This window comes from Amblyraja radiata, chromosome 19 (genome assembly GCF_010909765.2).
Source record: "Amblyraja radiata isolate CabotCenter1 chromosome 19, sAmbRad1.1.pri, whole genome shotgun sequence".
In the NCBI taxonomy this organism is placed as follows: Eukaryota; Metazoa; Chordata; class Chondrichthyes; order Rajiformes; family Rajidae; genus Amblyraja; species Amblyraja radiata.
In genome coordinates this window covers 13,200,628-13,223,712 of record NC_045974.1, presented here as the reverse complement: position 1 = coordinate 13,223,712, position 23,085 = coordinate 13,200,628, and the positions used below count along the sequence as shown (strand labels likewise).

Below are 23,085 nucleotides of genomic sequence, written 5' to 3'. Positions count from 1 at the left end.
TCTCGCTCCCCCCCTTTTTCTCCCCCCCCTTTTTCCTCCTCCTTCTCCCCCTCCCTTTTCCTCCCCCCCCTTTTTCTCCCCCCCTTTTTCTCTCCCCCCCCTTTTTCTCTCTCCCCCCTTTTCTCTCTCCCCCCCTTTTCTCTTCCCCCCCTTTTTCTCCCCCCACCCTTTTCTCTCTCCCCCCCTTTTTCTCTTCTCCCCCCCGTTTCTCTCTCCCCCCCTCTCTCCCCCCTTTTTTTCTCCCCCCCCCCTTTTTCTCTCCCCCCCCTTTTTCTCTCTCCCCCCCCCCTTTTTCTCTCCCCCCCCCTTTTTCTCTCCTCCCCCCCCTTTTTCTCTCCCCCCCCCCTTTTCTCTCCCCCCCCCTTTTCTCTCTCCCCCCCCCTTTTCTCTCTCCCCCCCCTCTCCCCCCCCCCCTTTTTCTCTCCCCCCCCCTTTTTCTCTCCCCCCCCCCTTTTTCTCCCCCCCCCCTTTTTCCCCCCCCCCCCCTTTTTCTCTCCCCCCTTTTTCTCTCCCCGACCCCTTTCTCTCTGCTCCCCCCCTTTTTCTCTCTCCCCCCCCTTTTCTCTCCCCCCCCCTTTTTCTCTCCCCCCCCCCTTTTTCTCTCTACCCCCCCCCTTTTTCTCTCTCCCCCCCTTTTTCTCTCTCCCCCCCTTTTTCTCTCTCCCCCTTTTTTTCTCCCCCCCCCCCTTTTCTCTCCCCCCCCCCTTTTTCTCTCTCCCCCACCGTCCCATGTTTTCTCGTCTGCCCCTCACCCCTTTTCTCTCCCCCCCCGCTTTTTCTCTCCCCCCCCTTTTTCTCTCCCCCCCCCCTTTTCTCTCCCCCCTTTTTCTCATCCCCCCCTTTTTCTCTCTCCCCCCGCCTTTTTCTCTCCCCCCCCTTTTTTCTCATCCCCCCCCCTTTTTCTCTCCCCCCCCTTTTTCTCTCCCCTCCCGCCCTTTTTCTCTCCGCCCCCCCCTTTTTTCCTCTCCCCCGCCCCTTTTTCTCTCCCCCCTTTTTCTCTCCCCCCCCCTTGTCCTCTCTCCCCCCCCTTTCTCTCCCCCCCTTTCTCTCCCCCCCCTTTTTCTCTCTCCCCCCCCCCTTTTTCTCTCTCCCCCCCTTTTTCTCTCTCCCCCCCCCCTTTTTCTCTCTCCCCCCCTTCCTTCTCTCTCCCGCCCCCCCCTTCCTTCTCTCTCCCGCCCCCCCCCCCTTCCTTCTCTCTCCCGCCCCCCCCCCCTTCCCTCTCTCTCCCCCCCCCCCCTCCTTCCTTCTCTCTCCCCCCCCCCCTTCTCTCTTTATAAACGTGCACAGTATAAGGAATCTTTCATGTTGGCAAAACTATTTGTCATTTTGTCTGGGGCATGTGACATGCAGGCATGAATTTACACAATCCAGCACAGGAGAATCAGATAGTGTGGAGTATAACCCATGCAACTTGCCTTTGAGACCAGTGCTTTATTCCAAGTTAACTGTCAATTAACTATACATACAGTGCCCTCCATAATATTTGGGACAAAGGCCCATCATTTATTTATTTGCCTCTGTACACCACAATTTGAGATTTGTAATAGAAAAAAAAAAATCACATGTAGTTAATGTGCACATTGTAAGATTTTATTAAAGAGTATTTTTATACATTTTAGTTTCACCATGTAGAAATTTCAGCAGAGTCTTCTCTGGTGATGCTCTGCCAGGCCTGTATTGCAGCCATCTTTAGCATGCTTGTTTTGGGGGTGAAACCAAAATGTATAAAAATGGCCTTTATTAAAATCTGACAATGTGTACTTTAACCACATGTGATTTTTTTTTTTCTTTTCTTTTCTCCTTCTACTACAAATCTCAAATAAATAAATGATGGGTCTTTGTCCCAAACATTATATCTAGGTATCCGTATCTAGGTATGAGTCTGTATCACTGGTTTAAAGTTATCTCTTAAGAACATCGCTGCTACTTTAACCACGCGTGCCCTTTGACAAGCAATCACTTCTATTTGAAACGTGCATCTCTATATTAGATTAAACAATGTAACAGTCGTAATTTTAGTTTACAGTAAACAAAATAACAAAAATATTGCTATTATAAAAGTCCTTTATTTTTGAAAATCCTACCTGGAAAAATAACTTTGTTATTGTGAGTCTGAAACACTCTAGCCCCAATTCTCTTTCCTCCATTGACACAATGGTACTCATAATGAGATATTCTTCAGAAAGCAACTAACATTCTACTCTACTGCAGTCAGTGTTCACAATGTGGTCTGTATATTGGGGAAACCCAATGCAGATTGGGTAATGGAGTGATTGCTTTGCCAAATTCCTCTGTTATGTTTGTCTGTTTAATTCTCCATTCCATTCCTATTCAAGTATCTGTCTTTTGCGCTGCTCTGAATAAACTTGAGGAACAGCATTTAATCTTCCAACAAGACTATTTAAAGTTCTCATGACTAAATACTGAATTTGACAATTTTGGATTTGGATCAGAACTGGCCATTTCTGATGAGAGATCATTAATTTGTAATGTTAGCTTAATTTCTGAACCTTCACAGATGTTGAATTACTTTCTACATAGATTTTTTTAAACTGCATTCTGTTTTATTTCCAGATTACCAGCATTGCAGTGTTATATATTTTGCATTCCAGCACTTTCTTCACTTTCCTCTCCATCTTTTCAATTTGTACTTCCTCCAGGCAGATCAGCTGTGATCAGCAAGCCTTCACCACACTCTCATCTGGCCTCATTCAATCTCTCGTTGTCCATCCTTTCATAGATATTACCGTTGCTGTTTCCACCACCCCTCCCCCATTTTATAATTTTAAATGTGCCATTTTGAAACATCTCTCTGTTCTGAAGAAAAGTCATGAACCAAAAACATTAATTCTTTCTCTCTCCAGAAAGAAGAGAAATTCCTGGTTTGTTGAACAAAATGTTCTGTTCTTTGATGGATTCCAACAGAATTTGACATTTCTACTTGTCAATCACAACACTGCCACATTCCAGGGCTTGCTAGATATTAGGAACCTTTTTGGTTTAGGGAAGGAAAAATTACAAAATGAAATATTCACTCAAAATGAGTTAAATCAAAGGACTTAGCGGTAGATCTACCTTCTTACAGCGCCAGAATCCTGGATTCGATCCTGACTATGGTGCTGTCTCCCCGTGACCTGAGTGTGTTTTCTCTGAGATCTTCAGTTTCCTCCCACACTCCAAAGATGTACAGGTTTGTAGGTTAATTGGCTTGGTGTAAATTTAAAATAGTTCCTTGTGTGTGTTAGGGTAGTGTTAAATGTACAGAGATAGTTGGTCGGCAAGGACTCGGTGGGCCGAAGGGTCTTTTTCTGTGCTGTATCTCTCAACTAAATGAAAAATGAATGTCGAGTCCCATAGAACTAAGGTTTTTTGGAAAGGGCACTTTGAATGAAACAAGTGCAGGATGAACAATCGGGAGATCATCATAAGATGATTTTTCCTTTTTCGCTTTTGGAGGAGCCATGAATTATGCTGGCTTCTGTTAACCCTGCCCTTGTCAGGTGTCCTTGAACAGTTAAGTAATGATACCTTAGTGAGGTGCTTTCAGACATTATTTGTACTGTTTGAAATGGATTCTGCAGTTGATAAGGAATTTATATATTTCTTCATAGATGGATTATTGCCCAGTGGCAGTGATAATAAGCACATTATGTGAGGAACGGCACGGTAGTAGCTGCATTGCCACAAGAAGTGCAGCCATGAATTCATTTCATGAATTAATTTCAGCATTTGTTGAATTCCAGGGTGATTTGTCATACACTTCGAAAAGTCCTTGATTATACTTGATAATAGTTCTGTTCAAAACAGCAGTTTCCTGATCAACATGCAGATGGAGCATATCAACATGGAGTAATGTTAGCAGTGAGTTTGCTAACTGCGTCTGTTTGAGTTAAGACAATCATCTGGATGTCAAATGAAGAAGGGACTATTACCAGGCTTCTGCTATTGATTTGACATTGAGAATATTTATACTGAGTTACTTTATCTCCTTTTGACTTTCACATGAGTAGTTTAGTTACCAAGAAAAGCCTAAAAGTATTTACTTTCAGTTAGAATACTGCTGATGATGAAGCCTAATGGGCCTGTCCCACTTGGGCGATTTTTCAGGCGACTGTCAAGCGGGGGACAGGGCAAGCGGAGGGAGCGCTGTCTCTGAATGAAATTCACAGGGTGCAAAGCCAATGTGATACAGACACACACCGTGATTAACAGGAAGGTTGGCGCTGTAATTAAGACAGTGAAAACACAGTGTAAGGGAAGGGTCACGTAAGTCCTTTAAGAGAGGTGGGAGAAGGGGGAGACGGGGTGGGGAGAAGGAGTGGAGACAACTTTTAAGAAGCCAGAGATATAAGACTGAGAAGTTCGGCGGACATTAACATTACCGGTCGGTTATCCTTGGTTCTGTAGTTTTTTTTTCTCCCAATGAGCCAATGAAATTCACCGGTCAGCACTGGCGAGAACCTACGACAACCTTCAATCTCCTGGCAACCCACTACCACTGCACCTACGGCATGAGAATTCTTGCTACTCTCCATGGCGGCTTCATTCTGGTTGCCGCTAATTTTTCAACATGTTAAAAAATGCGCGGCGACTAATGAGGCCGCGACTAATTCCCAGAATGCGGGAACTCCTCAGGACCAGAAAGGGGACTACCCGACAACCACCCGCGAACATGCGGAGAGCACATAGTCTCCTGCAGTCGCCTAAAAAGTTGCCTTAGTGGGACAGGCCCATAAGTCGCAGAAATTATTTGAAATCGATTGAATAAAATGCATAAAGCATGTTTAAAGCCTACAAATTACCATTTTTGTCTCTTTTGTATCTCGTGTCTTGGGTGATTTCTCTTCTGCACTTAAAAATTGACCACCCTGCACAGTTTGTTTCCAAGTCTATGAAGTATTTCAGATTTTGCAAAATGTCATTCTATCGTGACTTGTTTATTGCACAGTGGGCAAGTCTGTCTACCATTCTTGTCAGCTCCTCGAGCCTGTATTGTTATGTCAACCAATTTCATGGAATAGAATTCTTGTTAGTGGAATCTAAATTTGTAATTTAATTCTTGGAATCCAGGTGTCATACTGCAAACTCATGACGCATTTGTGTCAAGGCCAGTGTCTGTTCTAAGGTATGGTGCCCAGACCTGCTTGCGTGATTAAACCAGGGCTCTGTATAGCTGCGGCATACATTCTGCCTCTTTGCATTCTGGTCCTCCAGATGTACAAAAGGTCAGCATTGCATTCCGATTTTCTGAACATGTCTATGACATTTTTACCCAGAGAGTTGTGAATCTGTGAAATTCTCTGCCACAGAAAGCTATGGAGGCCAATTCACTGGGTACTTTCAAGAGAGAGTTAGATATAGCTCTTTGGGCTAACGGAATCAAGGGATATGGGGGAAAAAGCAGGAACAGGGTACTGATTTTGGAAGATCAGCCATGATCATCTTGAATGGCGGTGCTGGCTCAAAGGGCTGAATGGCTTACTCCAGCACCTATTTTCTCTGTTTCTATTTTAATGATCTACATATATTAGTTCAGTCTTTTTTCAGAGCTCTGTATGACATTTAATTTGAAAATATTCTGCTCCTTTCTTTCTAGGTTCAATGTGAGATACCCTCCCTATTGCTTCACTGAATTCCATTTGGCACAACGTTGTCATATTGTTAATATATTGTAATTTTATGCTTTCACTCCTGATATCAGCGTTCATACTCTTTGTGTCCTTAGATCACTTTGGATGATGGCCTTCTATCTCATTGCCTTAATTGTTAAAGTACAGGTTGATTTATTTAGGGGCTAATATGGATCCATGCAGGACGTCAAGAGTCATTTTATACCCAATTGAAATACTTGTCCCTCCTCTGTTTCAGTCACTTGTCTCAACGATAATTTGCCTTGCATTCCATTGCATTGCAAATTCAATTTTGACTGATTATCTGTTACAATGGACTTTAATTAGTTGTCATGTGAATTCAATTGCTCTTTGCCTCCATCTGAAACCAAACATTCTTAGTGACCAGGCATGGTTAATGGAACTTGCTATTGAATTTTGTCAGTAGTCATTCGCCCTTCAATATTTACCATATTTGATCTGTATCCAGCTGTAATTTGGTTTATTTAATATTTTGGCTATTGTACTGGTGTTTCATGGCTGCACAGATTACTCCAATCTTAAATGGTAAAAAGCACTTGAATTATGATTGCCTTGGGAGTTAACTAACTGTTCTGAATTAGAATGCATACATTTTGTTTTGAAAAGCCTGTTTTTGATTCCAGTAATGTCTGATTTACAAAGTGCCTGTTTTTGGCGAAATGTGGTAAATTTGACTCTGCTTCTTTTTTTTTTGCAGTCGTACAAGATCATAAACTTTGCTCCCACGTTGCTTCAGATCATTGTTTCTGATCAGGTTGAATTTCCAGTTAGACAAGCCGGTAAGTTTAGGCTGCCTTTTCCAAAGATAACAGAAGAACCTATTAATAAGTAATAATAGTAAGCCATTTGGCCCTTCAAATTTGCTCTGCCATTCATACAGATTATAGTTGACAATTCTATCTCAGTTCCATTTTCTTGCTCTGCATCCATATCCTTTGATTCCCTTATTGTCCAGAAATCTATTGATCTTGATGTCAAAGCAACTCAGTGACAGAGCCCACATAGCCCAACAGTGAATCCCAAAGATTCACCACCCTGTCAATGAAAACAATTCTCCTCAGTCCTAAAGGGGCATCTGTGAACTATGGGTCCAAAATTCATAGCCAGGGGAAGCACTCCTGGCAGATTAAGCTGTAATTTTGTAAGAAAGAGAGTTGCCTAGAAAATGCGTTGAAGGAGATTGGGGATGCAATTGCAGAAGTTGTTAAAAGGCTTAATGTCATTTGTATGTGAGATATTGAGAAGTTTGAAAGAGATAAAATGTGATTTTAGTTGCACTGCTAATCTCTTCCCTGTTACAGAACTGATGGCAGGCATATGATAACATGATCTGGCTGATGAAGGTGACTGAGTGTATTTAGTGTCTCAGTGTTGGGCATGATAGCCTGGAAAAGATCTCTGGCAGAGTCATACAGCAAAGAAACAAGCCCTTTGGCCCACCATGTCCATGTTGACTTTTCTGCCCATTGACTCCTATCCCATTAACCCACATTAAGACAATATCCTTTTATGCCCTGCCCATTTAATTGTCTGAATGAGTACATCTTAAAAGCAGCAATTGTGTCTGTGTCAACCATCTCCTCCGGCAGTGTGTTCCAGATAACAATCACTCACTCTGTGTGAAGGGGAAAAAACTCACTCATCAGATTCTCTTTAAAACTCCATTCTCACGTGAATGCCCTCTTGTTTTTGATACCGCTTCCTTGGGGGAAAAATACTTTTTTAAGTACCCCATCATATTCTTATGTACGTCTCTCAGATCACCCATTGGGCTCTTTTGCTCCAGGGAAAACAAGCCCAGCCTATGTAATCTCTCCTCATAACAAAATTCTTGCAGTCCAGGCAGCATCCTGGTGAATCTCAATTGTACTCTCTCTCCATAAGAGATGCATCCTACAACGTACCAGAACTGCTCACAACACTCCCAAGTGTTGCCTGACCCGTGTTTTGTAAAGTTGCAACATAATGTCCCAACTCTTATATTCTGTCCCCTGGCCCATGAAGGCAAACATTCTATGATAGGTACACAAAATTGCTGGGGAAACTCAGCGGGTGCAGCAGCATCTATGGAGCGAAGGAAATAGGCGGCGTTTCGGGCCGAAACCCTTATCTCCTCAAGGTATGCCTACTTTGAAGAAGTTCTCCTCCTATCTCCTCAAACATTCTATGATGTTGGCTTGCTTGGGTATTTGAACAATTTTGCAGAGGCACTATTGATGTTATCTCCCTGGTTTTTCAAGGAGTTTTCTGTAGGTAATCTAGGTGGTGGTGGGGTAATCATTAGTGCCTAACAGACCATGAGTTTTGTGTCATAATTTTCAAACACCTATTAAAACGCCCTTAAAAGCTTTGCTTACTCACTGAAAGAGTAGCGTGGTTGATGTCTTCTTTGCTGAGAAGCAACCATTAATGTCAGAAAGCACAACATTTTCAACTGGAGCTGTCTTCTAAATGCCATTTCAGTATTTCCCATTACTTATTTGCTTTTCAATTACTTGTAAAATAAAATTACAATTTGTGTGGCAGTAGCTAAGTATGTTATGAAAATGGTCACGAGCAGACATCCTGACATTGCTCCATTCCCACCAATTGGAGACAGTAATCTCAAAAGACCATCCGACATTGGCTAACTTATTTCAGGCCATGCAAATGGATCATTTTGTTCCCACTTTAGCATCAAACCATATGAATCAGAGGCAAAGGTTATAGCTGGCACTAACACATAAGTTAATCGCTGACGGGGAGATGGGAGAAATTGATCAATTAAAATATTTAATCATTCTGTGTTGGAATGTTGTAAAATACTTTGGAATTTGAATTCTTATAATAACTTGAAGCAATTTTGATTTTCACTTGCGTTTGATTGCAATTGAATGCACTGAATAATATTGTGGTGGTAGATTCATTCTTTAAATTGAATTTCCGATTTTCCTTTAAATTAATGTTTAGCTGCTATCTACATGAAGAATATGGTGACACAGTACTGGCCGGACCGTGAAGCTCCTCCTGGGGAAGCGATGTTACCTTTCAACATACATGAAAATGATCGGCAGAATATTCGTGACAACATTGTGGAGGGGATCATTCATTCACCTGACCTAATCAGGTATGGGGCTCAAAATAGAAATAGCAAACATTGAAATTCATTATTTATTAGTATGAAAGGCCAAGCTACATGTTAACAATACAATATCCATTATCAATGATTGGGCTATATATGACGACTGGGGAGATGTGAGGTAAATGCAGTGGATGACATGAATATGAACATGCAGAGCACTGCTGTGGTCTCTCAGGCAACACACAATATGGATTTTCGGCAAAGGGGCAAAGCAGATTAAAAAAATGTTCTCAAGAGAAGAATTAGAGAGAGGGAGATAGAAGACATTTCATATAGTAACTGCATATGGATAGCAATGCTTACTAGATTTTTGTCCAGTTCTTTTGGATGTGCGCATTAATGAATTGGCTTGTGAGCTGGAAGGAAATGCATTCAAATTTGCAGGAATACTGAAATAAAGGACACGATGTATAATTGAAGTGACACATTGCAGTTCTTAAAAGAAAGCCATTGTTCTTTGAAATGAAATTTGATGATTGAGAAGAGCCGGTTCACAAGACATTGAAAGCAAATCCTCAAGCCTTTCAAATGCTAACAGAATACTATGCTTCATGGCATTTCATACTAAATTAAAGTTGAGAAGTGTTGTTAAATTTATATAAATCCTTGGTAAAACAACAATTGGTGTATACTGTTCAGCGTATTGGACACCATACTAAATGAAGAATATTTAGTCAGTATGAAAAAGTAGAAGAAAAGGCCATTCGGTTCACCAGGTTTGTCCTGTATAATTATAAAATTTGCAGCACTACAGGAGTTCACATTTCTTTCAATTTCTTGGGAGTGGCAGAATATCAATTAAATGCTGACTAATTAGGGAGTCTTAAATTTGGAAAATTCCTCTAATCAATCACATTTAAACCTGATTTTCATCATGTTACGTCTTACACATTTTGATCACCAACAGGAGTTTTGTTTTTAATTGAAGGTATACCGTATTTCAGCTGTTGGTGCATGAGCCATCAGTTTTATTACGAGGGTACTAATCTCTAAAAATAATAATCTAACGTTCAACCCAGTTCTGCCTCAAGGTTATATGAATGTTCGACTCCTGATTTTACTAAGCTAATCCAATTGAAGTAATCTGATTTTTAGTAATCTAAATGTCCATTTAAGGCTGCAAAATCCAGTTCCTTCAAAACATTTCTTCCTTGGTTAGTTCCTTCATTCCTTCCTCAGTTTGTTCATTCTGATTCACTATGATTCTACCTAATATGGCGAAATAGGAAGAATCATTTTAAAAACCAGGACAAGGAAGAGTGGGGTGATTTGACAATTTAGAATTGTAAAGAAATGGGTCAGAAAAGAATGATGATTTCTAGTGAGTGAGGATGTATGCAATGCGGTGACTAAATTGTAGATTGAATCTAAAATATTTCTGAATAAATCTGAATAAAGGAATACATGATTTTAAATCATGATTCATTGTCATGTGAAGGATTTTTAAAAAAAAATGTCAGGTTGACCCAAATGGCTTGTTTTCATATTTCTTTGTGGAGAGATTCTTCTTTAGTCTTGAAAAAACTATGACACTTATTAGAGGTCTGGTTCATGTTGACACTTTTTCCATATGCAAGTCATTATCATTTAGTTTTCTGCCCTCAACCTTTACAATAGCAAGCAATAGTTATGGGCAATCAAAGTCATACAAAACAACCCAGCATTTGTTATCCAGGTGGACCATGGTAATTACATTCCTTTGTATTTCTTATGTGAGACATCTTTCTTTGTTGATGCTGCTTGGAATGGAAATGAGCTATCAAAACAGCAATTAAGTTGTTAAACTATTCTGGTGTTCTATTGTGCACTGCATATTTTTTTTTCTATGTAGCTAGATCAAGAAAATGTACATGCCAAAAAAATATTGGTAATCAAAAGTAGAGTCACAGCAGGGAATTAGGTAATTTGACTCATAACTGGAGCAATCCAGTTGGTCCAATTTTCTCCTTCCAAAACCCTACACATTCCCTCCTTTTGGATATTTATCCAGCTCCCTTTTGAATACCAGTCATTGATATGCAGTTTTTGGCACAGTTTTTCTTGCTCCAATTGTACAGCCTGATGGTACAGCACATAAAGCAGACAAGCAAGTATAATTCCTCTTTAACTGTCCCATTGATCCATTTGATCTGGTCTTGCCCCATCATAGACATTTCCTTCATCCTATTAAGTCCCTCATGACTACAAATTAAAATGACCTTATTTAATCATTTTCCTAGTTCTGATCAGAAATTCAAACTATGCTTCTCTTTTTATGATGTTGCCTAACCTGATGAGTGTCTCCAGCATTTTCTGCTGTAATTTATTTTGTAGCAGTTATCCCCTGTGCACTTTGTGTTGCTGTGCATCTTTTTATCTGACCTGGGATTGTAACGTCCTGCATACATGTTTTACTTTATTGTATGTCAATTTCTTCAATTCTCAGGAGGCAGACTAAGCAATGCAATGTGAGATGAGGCCAAATAGTTACCAATACAGTGGTTACTCACTCAATTCAATTGATATAATCTACCTGTACATTGAAGCATAATATGAAGGTATGCCAAAATGGCCAATGTTAGTTGATTATCAAACTTTGTTTGATTTAAGTGGTTTCCAGATTTCTAGTATTTCAGACTTCTTCAATTCCGTATTACATTTCTAATATTGAATTTAAAATATTAGTCTGTCGTTCTAGTCCAACTGTTTTAAAGAATCTTCTCCCTTTTTCTTTCATCTCAGACTGATAAGAATAATAATTTTCCCCCACTCAACCCCCTTCCCTGAATTAGTTTGAAGAATTGAGGTGAATTATTTGGACAAACTAAACTGCTAGAAAATGATACTCTCTAAAGTACTTTTTAAAGAAGTCTTCACTTGCACACTTAAGACATTCCACACCCCACTCCCCAATTAATCTGAGTTGCAAAATTTCTCATATTTTGGTATGGAAATAAACACTTCCTTAATTATAGGTTTAAAAGAAGCCAATTTTACCAGACATTAAACAACAAATATGTTGGCTTGAAATTTTTTTTTCTTTCAGCTCCAAAAGATTACCATTCCTTTAAGCCAACTTTATTTATGAATCTGCTCCCTAATGACATACTTCTCATCGAATTCCAGTGAGTAACTCACAGCAAAGGTATTTGGGTGTCCTCATGCATATATCATTGAAAGCTCGAAAGACCAATGAAATATTTCCCTGAAAATTATAAAATTAAAAGTTGTCATAGGGGAGTTTGTAGCAGATTCATAATAAAGGGACAGATAGCCTTAAGAATTTTGAATTTAAGAGGTTGAATAGTAATCAAAAGGTAAATAAGGCAGCTACATGCAGATGCTCATGTCTATAAATGTAATTAATACATCAAATTGGAATGTAATAGAATAGATATGGTGAAAATGTTCCTCTGGAACAAATGAACAAAATTAGAGCAAACTAGGAGTGGAATTCGGAAACATTCTTCACACAAAGGGTTCTGTTAACCATGAACTCTGCCCCTCTGGCTGCTCGCCAACATTGTTCACAACTAAGGTAAATAAGGATGTGGAATTGATGTTAAAATTAATAAAATAAAGTTTTATACTACACTAGCACAAATGAAATCTGTAAAATCTTGAGCAGAATCTCAAAAATTACAAAAATAAATCACCACTTATATTAGACACCTAGCTAGTGGAGACAAAATCTTTCATTAATGAGGTTGTTAAATGTTTGAAGGAATGGAGCTGTTGCTTTCTGAATTAATAAAGACAATGGCTGACCCTTTTTGTGTCTATGAATTTTAATGCTGCTTCTGTGAAAGTTGATGAACTAGTCCCATGCAGCACAGCAACTAAAAACTTGCAGTTACCTGAACTTCCCATGGCTCCAGTGTTAATATGAGTCAATGGTGAAAGAAAAAAAATCTCTTCTGATAATTTCAAATCTTTCTCTGGCCCCTGTCTTCACCATTTATCCCACGTCCTCCAACAGTACCACGAGGAAGCATTAAGAATAGAAAAAGGTTCAATACCCAGCACGAACATCTTGGCCCTCACTGAACTGAGAATTAGAATGATCCATTCGAGCAGTGTGGAGATTTTTGTCCTGCATTCATTGCTGTCTAGTTTTCACTTGGATGTGTGGTGCTTCCTTGAATACTTTTAAGTATTCAGTGGTGCACAGTTAGAAAATTTCTACGCAGAAGATTGACTTACTTGCATGTAAATATCTTGTATAAAGGTCTCAGCTGGCTGTGTGTCTTCGTGCGATAATTAAATACGACTTCCCTGGACGTTGGACGGCAGTGGTAGACAAAATTGGCTTTTTCCTGCAATCTCCAAATAACGCAAGTTGGCTCGGCAGCCTGATGTGTCTATACCAGTTGGTCAGGACCTATGAGTGAGTATTCATGATGTGTGTGCTTTTGTCAGCATGCTGACTGAATCTTTGTAAATGTAACTAAAAATAAAGGTGGGCCTGAATGAATGAGCAGGCATGGAGGCTGCTGTGGTAGAATCTTTAATGCAAAATCACATTTTAAAAAAAAAGCAATGTTAAAGTCTAGAATATAGACAATCGAGCTATTTATTTTGTATGTAATAGTTCGATTTGCAGAACAATATTATTTGAAATTTAGCTTTTAATACCATGTACAACAACAAATCCAAACATTAAAACTATAGGCTTAATAAAGTTGTTTTTTTTCTCCCTGACGTAATGTTAGCTGCAAGTCTCGTGCAGCAGGATCTTGCAACATTTTCCTCGAAACAAAGTGGACTTCCCGTGGCATTGCTGATGACAAACTATATAAACTATATATGGCACAATAATTGAAAGAAGTAATGCCCTGAGATTTGAACAGAGGCAAAAGCAGGCTGTATAATAAATTCAACGTGAATTATGAGGGGTTTGGAGATGATTGATATTACCCAGCTGACAAAGCAATTGAGCATTGGCACATCATTCACTATTTTCACATTACTCGCCCTACTGACAATGGACTGTATTTTTTCTCTCTGTATCTTGCATATTTGAGAATAGGCTTAGTAAGTCGTTTCTTCTTTTAATTCTAATGTCTGTGTACTTGATGCTGAATCACAAATTTCAATGTAATTTTTCAGGTTCAAGAAGGCAGAGGAGCGAGATCCTTTGATAGCAGCGATGCAAATATTTTTACCACGAATTCAGCAGAAAATTTTTCAACTTTTGCCTGACTCAAGCCAACTTTCAGTGCTGATACAGAAACAGATCCTAAAAATCTTCTATGCACTTGTTCAGGTATGAACACATCCAGGATAGTAAAGCTAATATTTGTAAATCACTAAGATGATTCTTATGTATCTTCACTTAATCAGGTTGTTTATGTATGTTGGTCTGATTTAAAGGTTGGGAAATGGATTGTTGGTAATTTAGTAACATTATTGCTCAACTAGAAGGTCAGGAAGCAAACCCTATCATGACGGTTTCCTAACTTGAATTTCTCTGAAAGTAAACTACTAACATTAGTAGAAGTAACCCCAACTTATGATTACCTTAAAAAGAAAATGATCCGGGAAGAAAAATAGACTAGACTAAAACACCGACCTGTGACTCTCTAAATGCCCTTTGAACTGATCTGGTAAACTACTTAATCGCATTGAAATGTTAAGAATCAGTCTGTGAATTCAACAAATTTTGTCAATTGGGATAACATACCAGCAAAAGGGAAAAATATAAATTATGTTTCAAATGAATTGACATTTCATGGAAGAACATTGACTTTCTACTTTGCCGATAATCTCCACATCTTCAAGTTAATTTTTAACTTTACTAATACCAGATTTTAATAATGGTTTTAAATATTCTGATGTGGACCTCAGTGTGGCTTCATTTCCAGCTTCTGCATCAATATATGAATCATTACAAACCATTGTTATTCTGTGTCTACAGCCCTTATCCATTCATTTTATTCTTTGCGGGCCCTTGTGTTGAAATTGGCTGTCATGTTTCCTACAACATTCTAGTGATAATATTTCAAAGGAATGTGTCTGAGAAGCACTTTTTTGTCATCTTTGCACTATGAGCAACAATTCTGTTGCAATTCTTTTAAAGGCTCTGATTCTTTTTGATGTTTTGGTACTCGACCCAGTTTATCATCTTGCAGTTGATAGGTTATTTGAGTGGAAGTGCATCCTTGTCCACAGGAATGCGAATGTAATTCTCTACGCTTATTTTATTTAGCCTTATACCTATACAATATTATTATGAAGCTTGATAGAATTCAACTTTATCTGTGGAGCTGGGATAGGGTATAGCATTTCAAGCATGTTATGATGTAGCAATGTTACTGCAGTTCGTGCTGCAGCATCCACATCTCCAGCGACTTGCATGTGTGGAGTTTGCATGTTCTTCATATGACCGCATGGCTTCTCCCTTTCACCCATCCAGACGCCCATGTCCTAAAGATATGCAGCTTGTGTAATTGACCATTGGAAATTGCCCTAGTTAGGTGGGTGCTGGAAAGGTTGAAACAATGTGAGGGAGAAAATTCAACAGAGAGATAAAGGGGGTAAGGGGACTGAAATTAACGCTTATTTTAAAGTAAAATATGATATGGGGACTAACTGTACTATTGAAGTCAGTGTTTGGGAGGACCAGCTATTTGTTGAGACTTTGAAAAAGTACTGCTGTAACAGGGCATCTTCTATGTGCAATATAATGTTTTTCTATACATTTGTGCAAGTCAAACACACAAAAACCTGGTCCCACAAAAATATTTTAGTTCCAAGTCCAAGTGAAGAAGCTATGGTATGGAAATAATTTTCAATCTGTGTACAAAATTCAGTTTTAGCGGAAATTTACTCCCATTTCCTTGCCATCTCTTTTTTTCTCCGCAGAAGGAACTTGAAAAGTAGTTGCCCTTAAATCTTGACAGGTTTAAAATTGGATGATTTCAAGCAGACTGAAAATGGTGAAACTGCTAATTATGTAGAGCTGCACAGAGTTGTGCTATTTCTGTATTGCTAGCTTTATTCTACCAAGGCAGTGTTAGTCTCATGTAACTACCTGCATCCCTTCTTTCTTTCTTTTTCCCTCGAACAGCTATCTAACCTGTTATTAAAAGATGACATCCATTACTGCATCCTGCAGCTTCCTGTTCGCTGTTCAATTTCTTAGAAATAATCTAATATATCTTCCTGTGGGAAGAGATGTGGTAAATAAACCTCATCAAGCAATTTTTCCAAGGGTGTTTTCCATTCCCATTAATAAGTTACACTATTCTTTAGATCATTCATTTTGGCTCTAAGTAGTGGAAAACTATTATTGAATCTTTATCATTTTGAGTGAAACTTAATGAACCTCTTATTAAAAATAAACTAAATTAATGGAAAAGACTGCATTTGTAACTGACAATTTCTGACATTTCTCTTTTCTTTGGAGATCTTTTCTCCTAGGTTATCTTTCTTGCTTCTCCTTTCTAGTATGCACTACCACTACAACTGGTAAATAAACAAACCATGACTCAATGGATGGAGATATTTAGAACAATCATTGACCGAGATGTACCTCCTGTAAGTGTTCATTTTGTATGTTTATTTGGTTGGATTGAATGTATTTTCAGTTCATTAGATATATTGTCGAAAAAAATAATTATCATTCTTTCAGTCTCTCTTTTCCGCAGTTACCGTTATGTATCTGTTGCTTCTGCAGTTGAATGTGTTCATGTGTGCCTTTATGCATATTTCATATAACCTATTCATCTTTTTGTCTCATGGCATAATCCTGGTTATTAAAGGTCTTTGGTCTATTTAATTTGCCATGAGAAATATGAGCTCAGTATGGTTACAAAAGCCCAGACATTTTCATCATACAGGAACTTCCTGTACCCATTAAATTAGCTGAGATATCTTTGAACTTTGGACACGTAAGTGACGATATCAGTCGATTGCCAAAAAAAGACTTTTATTCATTGCAGATTAATATTAACCATTTTGGAAACAGGATTAACGATTCAAACAATTTGGAAATAAAATTTATGATGGCCAGAAAACATTTTCTTAAAAAGTCTTTCAGGAATGGGGACACATCTGCATGAAAATTATAGGTAGATAAAAATGCTGGAGAAACTCAGCGGGTGAGGCAGCATCTATGGAGCGAAGGAAATAGGCAACGTTTCGGGTCAAGATCCTTCTTCAGACTTATGTGGGGGGGGGGGGGGAGGTGGGGGGCGGGAAGAAGTAAGGAAGAGGCGGAGACAGTGGGCTGTGGGATAGCTGGGATGGGGAGGGGAAAGAAGGAGAAAGCAGGGACTACCTGAAATCAATGTTCATACCGCTGGGGTGTAAACTACCCAAGCGAAATATGAGGTGCTGCTCCTCCAATTTACGGTGGGCCTCACTCTGGCCATGGAGGAGGCCCAGGACAGAAAGGTCGGATTCGGAATGTGAGGGGGAGTTGAAGTGCTGATCCATCGGGAGGTCAGGTTGGTTAGTGTGAATCGAGCGGAGGTGTTGGGCGAAGCGATCGCCAAGCCTACGCTTGGTCTCACCGATGTAGAGCAGCTGACACCTAGAGCAGCGGATGCAATAGATGAGGTTGGAGGAGGTGCAGGTGAACCTCTGCCGCACCTGGAAAGACTGCTTGGGTCCTTGAATGGAGTCAAGGGGGGAGGTAAAGCGACAAGAGTAGTATTTCCTGCGGTTGCAAGGGAAAGTGCCTGGAGAGGGGGTGGTTTGGATGGGAAGGGACAAATTGGCCAGGGAGTTGCGGAGCGAGCGGTCTCTGCGGAAAGCCGAAAGGGGAGGAGATGGAAAGATGTGGCCAGTGGTGGGATCCCGTTGGAGGTTGCAAAAATGTTGGAGGATTATTTGTTGTATGTAACGGCTGGTTGGGTGGAAGGTGAGGGGGGGGGGGGGTAGGGAGTGAGAGCAGAGTTACGGGGTATAGAAGAGACCCTGGTGAGAGCCTCATCTATAGTAGAAGAGGGGAACCCCCGTTCCCTAAAGGATGAGGACATCTCCGATGCCCTGGTGTGGAACACCTCATCCTGGGTGCAGATGCGGCGTAGACGGAGGAATTGGGAGTAGGGGATGGAGTCCTTACAGAAAGTAGGGTGGGAAGAAGTGTAGTCCAGATAGCCATGGGAGTCAGTGGGTTTATAGTAGATGTCGGTCAGTAGTCTGTCACCTGCGATGGAGATAGTGATGTCTAGAAACGGTAGGGAGATGTTGGAAATGGTCCAGGTATATTTGAGTACCGGATGGAAGTTAGTGGTGAAATGGATGAAGTCAGTGTGTTCTGTATGGGTGCAGGAGGTAGCACCAATGCAGTCGTCGATGTAGCAAAGGTAATGTTTGGGGATAGGGCCATGGTACACCTCGTACAAGGATTGTTCAACATACCCTACAAAGATGCAGGCATAGCTTGGGCCCATGCCCGTGCCCATAGCTACGCCTTGGATTTGGAGGAAATGGGAGGAGTCAAACGGAGAGTTGTTAAGGGTAAGGACCAGCTCCGCTAGGCAGAGGAGACTATCAGTAGACGGGGATTGGTTGGTTCTGTGGTCGAGGAAGAAACAGAGGGCTTTAAGATGGAGGTGTTGAATGACTGGACATCCATGGTGAGGATGAGGGAATGGGGGCCGAGAAAACGGAAGTCGTGGAGGAGACGAAGAGTGTGTGAGGTGTCTTGAACATAGGTAGGAAGGGATTTAATCAGGGGGGATAGGATGGAGTCGAGGTATGTGGAAATAAGTTTGCTGGGGCACGAACAGGCAGAAACAATGGGTCTGCCAGGACAGTCAGGTTTGTGGATTTTGGGGAGAAGGTAAAATCGGGCCATGCGGGGCTGGGGAACGATGAGGTTGGAGGCTTGGGAGGGTAGGGAGCCGGAAGTGATGAAGTCAGTGATAGTGTTAGAGATAGTGGCCTGGTGCTCGTCTGTGGGGTCATGGTCCAAGAATAAGTAATATGATGGGTTTGTAAATGCCCCGCTCAAACTAGTTGAGAAGTTCGGGAATTAATTTAAAATCTGATATCTATACCTACAAAAGCCTATAATACATCTTGTGTGTTTTCCCCAGGGTGATTTTCACACAGTATAATGTTAAACATGTGAAACTGTGTCTGCATTTGCACCTAACAGTACAGATATAAATACTGTTTCCCCAATCTGGCTTGTGCTTGGAAAATGTGTGTTGAGCTCATCACCACTACACCACTCTGGAAACATGAGCAAGACTGGACCATTTGAATGTTTGAGCTCTTCCACCTTTCAACTCTGTTTACCCTCCTTTGTCTATTTATTGAGATAAGGTCTTAATAGAAGCAGAGTTATCACAGTGCGGTTAGGAGTCGCATATTGATGTTACGAATTGCACGCATTGCATAACATTGAAGTATTTTCATCTAATTACAATTCCCTTGCAGAATTGCAGAATTACATTGCAATTGACACAAGTTATTTACATTATAATCCTAGAAATGTAGTGATAGTGTAATATTTAATATCAGTCAGAAATTAGAGGTGAGAATTCTCATAGCTTGAAATGGTGTATTATTTGATATGAGATTGAGTGCATTGAAAGTTTGCAGTGCCTTTCAATGTGTTCTGATTTAATGATAATATTATTGTGGCAATTAACTAAGTGCAGTGCACCAGAAGGAATTAAACAAGTAATAATTGGTTTGTTTTATTTGCAGGAAACCTTGCAAGTGGATGAAGATGACCGGCCTGAACTGGTATGGTGGAAGTGTAAGAAGTGGGCTTTGCACTTGGTTGCAAGACTTTTTGAAAGGTATTATTTCGTTCACAGAGAATTAAGAGCCATGTTACTTAGCCCCTCAGCATCAAAAAATCCACGTTTTGACCCTAATCCAGGAAAGATTTGTTTCAAGGCCTTGAAGCACAAGAACTGCCTTTGAACCTTTGTCGATTGTACCTCCGTTATAGTTTAATTTAAGGAGATGAAAGCATTAATAATTTTATTTCATCCAAATGTATAACAAAGGAAAGTTTTCATTAGTTCCTCCACGGTATCCCCCAGCCCACCAGGGAGTAGGATGGAATTAGATGAACAAAATACTGTTGATTGCTTTAGTTTAGTTTAGTTTAGAAATACAGCACGGAAATAGGCCCTTCGGCTCACCAGCCGGGACCAGCGATCCCTGCATATTAACACTATCCCACACACACACACACAAGGGACAATTTACCAAACCAATTAACCTACAAACCTGCAGGTCTTTGGAGTGTGGGAGGAAGCCGAGGATCTTGGATAAAACTACGCAGGTCACAGGGAGAACGTACAAACTCCGTCTAGACAGCACCCGTTGTCGGGATCGATCCCGGGTCTCCGACACTGCAAGCGCTGTAAGGCAGCAACTCTACCGCTGCTCCAACGTGCCTCCCGTGCTTTAAGAAAGTAACTTTCTGAAATTTCTCCCGTTCAAGGTAATAGAAGAACTCCAAGAGGTCACTGAGACCTTTCATATAAATTTTCTCCTGTGTAGCCATCGTGAATCATCAGGGGTATGGGATCAAAGTTTAACCTTTATAAGTGCTAACCTTATACAATTTAAATATAGATTCAAGCTCAACCTCATGTCAGTTTGCATTGCTCAATTTAACATTGCTGACATGGCAGCTTGCCCAATCCCTTCCAAGTAGTGTTTTATTCAAGACTTTGAAATTCCATGTACACAATATTGACTGAGTATTCAATTTCCAAGATTGTTTTAGTTTTAGAAAATAATTTAACTAAGTTGATGAGATGGGACCTTTTTATTTCATAATCACGCTGATCCCATGATAATATATCAGTGTGATACAAGAGCATTGCAAATGACTCAACTAGCCCATCACTGAAATAAAACCAGTACCTGCAATAAAAAAACAAAAATTGCAGATGCTGAGTATCTGAAATATGTAGAAAATGCTGGAAATATTCAGTTGGCTGAAAGACAAAGAGTGTTTTAGGTTGAGGATCTTTCATCAGATCTAGAAACAGAAAACAAAGAGGCTTTCAAAGGAGGAGTGGTGAGAACAAAAGTATGTGATGGGTTGGAGACTAAAGGGCTTGTCCCACTGCGGCGACCTAATTGGCGAGTTTAGGAGAGTTCGAAAAATTGTCATGTTGAAGACCTCCTTCGATTATGTAGAAGACCTCCTTCGACTATGTTGAAGACTAACTTCGACCAGCTTCGGGAAAATTGGACACCGAATAGTGGAGAGTGAAGACGATCTCCTTCGACCTTCCTTCGACTATGTTGAAGACTATCTACAACTACCTTAGATTACCTTCGACTACTCTCGATTACCCACGGATAACATGCCGACCTACTACGACCTACTTCGATTAAACCTACGAGTAAAAAAATATTGATTTTTTTCCATGGCGACCTTTTCTTACTCGCGGGCATTTTACAGCATGTTGAAAAATACGCCGCAACCTAGCTGAGGCCTCGAGTACGTGGGGACTACTCTCGAGCATGAAGGAGAGTTACAAAGACCTCCTAGGACCTTGTGTCGACCATGCTGCAAGTATGAGTCGAGGGTAAACTCTTCTGAACTCGCGGATTAGGTCGCTGCTGTGGAACAGCCCCTTAAGAGTGACTTAGTACAGTCTGTAGCTGTGGAAGCCACAGGATTTCCTTCCAGAAATTTTATTTGTCTCAATCACCTTGTTAAACTTAAGTGATTGTTGTTTCTGATAAGATTTTGGCTTAAACTTGTTTCCATGGCCACAAATGACAATTTAATTATCATATATTGAGAGAAAATTGAATTGGCAAAGTTAGTTTGGAGGATTAATTACATTAATATATTCAAGACCATTCTTATAATATATTGTTACAGATGGAAACTAGGGAGCAGTGTCTAAGAACTTACCTAATATAATGAGGTAAGCTTGATTAGTAATCTCGTAGTACAGGATTTTGTAGGGAAATGTGATCACAAAATTATAGAATTTGTATCCAGTTCCAGAGACACTAATCTGCTGGAAATCAATTTTTGAACTTAAATAAGGTAAATTACATAGGTCCTTTGGCTAAAGTAGATTGGGGAATTAGATTAAGAGCTTCATCGGTCAAAAGCTAATGAAAGATTTAATGAAATATTTGTAAATTCCCAACAGATGTAAATTCTGTCATGAAGTGTAAAACATTTGCCTGAGACATTGAATAAAAATACTGTATTTGTCTTCAGTGAAGAAGGCACAATAAATGTAGCAGAAATGGAGGAAATCTAGGGCTTTAAGGAGCCTTTTTTTAATAAAGGCTATTTGGGCTTATATCTGTTGGGAAAATACTGCAATTGGCAGAAAATTATAATGTGATTTTTGCAAGAATCACACATTTTTGTAAAGGTAAAAAACTGTGATTAAAATATCTTACATTTTTTGAAAGACTATATCTAACGAATAGTCGAGCTGGGGGCAGAAGATAAGTGGGAACAAATAAGAGGTTGTTGGATCAAATAAGAATTTGTGGAGTGGTGGGGGGGCGAGAATTAAACGGACAGAATATTGGTCAAAAGGCAGAAAGTGCTGTTGCATGAGGTACAGAAAAAAAATCAGCTATAGTAAGTAGCTGGGAAGGAAAATGCTATATTTATTTCAAAAGGGTTGACTTTCAAAAGGAAATTTTGCTGAGATTTATTGAGTTTTGGTGAACTCTCACTTTGAGAGTTGGATGCAGTTTTGGTCCCCGTACCTAAGGAAGGATATACTTGCTTTGGATTGAATGCAGTGTGGATTGATAACTGGGATGAGAGTGTTATCTTGTGACAAGGAATTGCGTAAGATTGGACTTTACTCGCTGAAAATGCGAAGATCAATAAGCAGTCTCACAGAAGCATTCAAGATTCAGGCTGAAGAGATGAGAACTAGGATGAGGAGGAATTTATTTGCACAGAGTATAGTAAATCTTTAGATTTTGTATCTTAGAGGCTTGTGGATATATTTTAGGTACTGAGAAGATAAATGGATTGGAATTTTGCATGGAAATGGAAGTATTTAAGAATCGATCATGATCTTGTTGAATGGCAGCACATGTTTGAGGAGGCTGATATATTCCCATATTTCAAAGAGCAGTAGTTCTCTTGACTTTTCCCCTGATGTTTTGAGAACATTGATTTTTTTTAAATGTGATGATGCCACTTTCTACGGCATCTTACCCAAGTGACTGTTTTTATGTGTGGTTGTTGATGTCAATTGCAGGCTTTACTTTAGAGATACAGCATGGAAACAGGACCTTTGGCCCACCGAGTCCGCACCGGCCAGCGATCACCGTGTACACGAATACTATTCCACACACTAGGGACAATTTACAGAAGCCAATTAACCTACAAACTTGTATATTTTTGAA

General features: G+C 40.0%; 1 protein-coding gene across 1 annotated transcript in view; it reads left to right on the top strand.

The window, feature by feature from the left end:
* ipo8 (importin 8) overlaps positions 1-23,085 on the top strand; it is a 75,597-nt gene that overhangs the window by 11,517 nt on the left and 40,995 nt on the right. The window contains exons 2-7 of the mRNA XM_033037706.1: positions 6,349-6,430; positions 8,601-8,757; positions 12,980-13,138; positions 13,861-14,017; positions 16,201-16,290; positions 19,420-19,514. Coding sequence (XP_032893597.1) covers positions 6,349-6,430; positions 8,601-8,757; positions 12,980-13,138; positions 13,861-14,017; positions 16,201-16,290; positions 19,420-19,514 — 740 coding nt within the window. The remainder of the gene's footprint in view (positions 1-6,348; positions 6,431-8,600; positions 8,758-12,979; positions 13,139-13,860; positions 14,018-16,200; positions 16,291-19,419; positions 19,515-23,085) is intronic.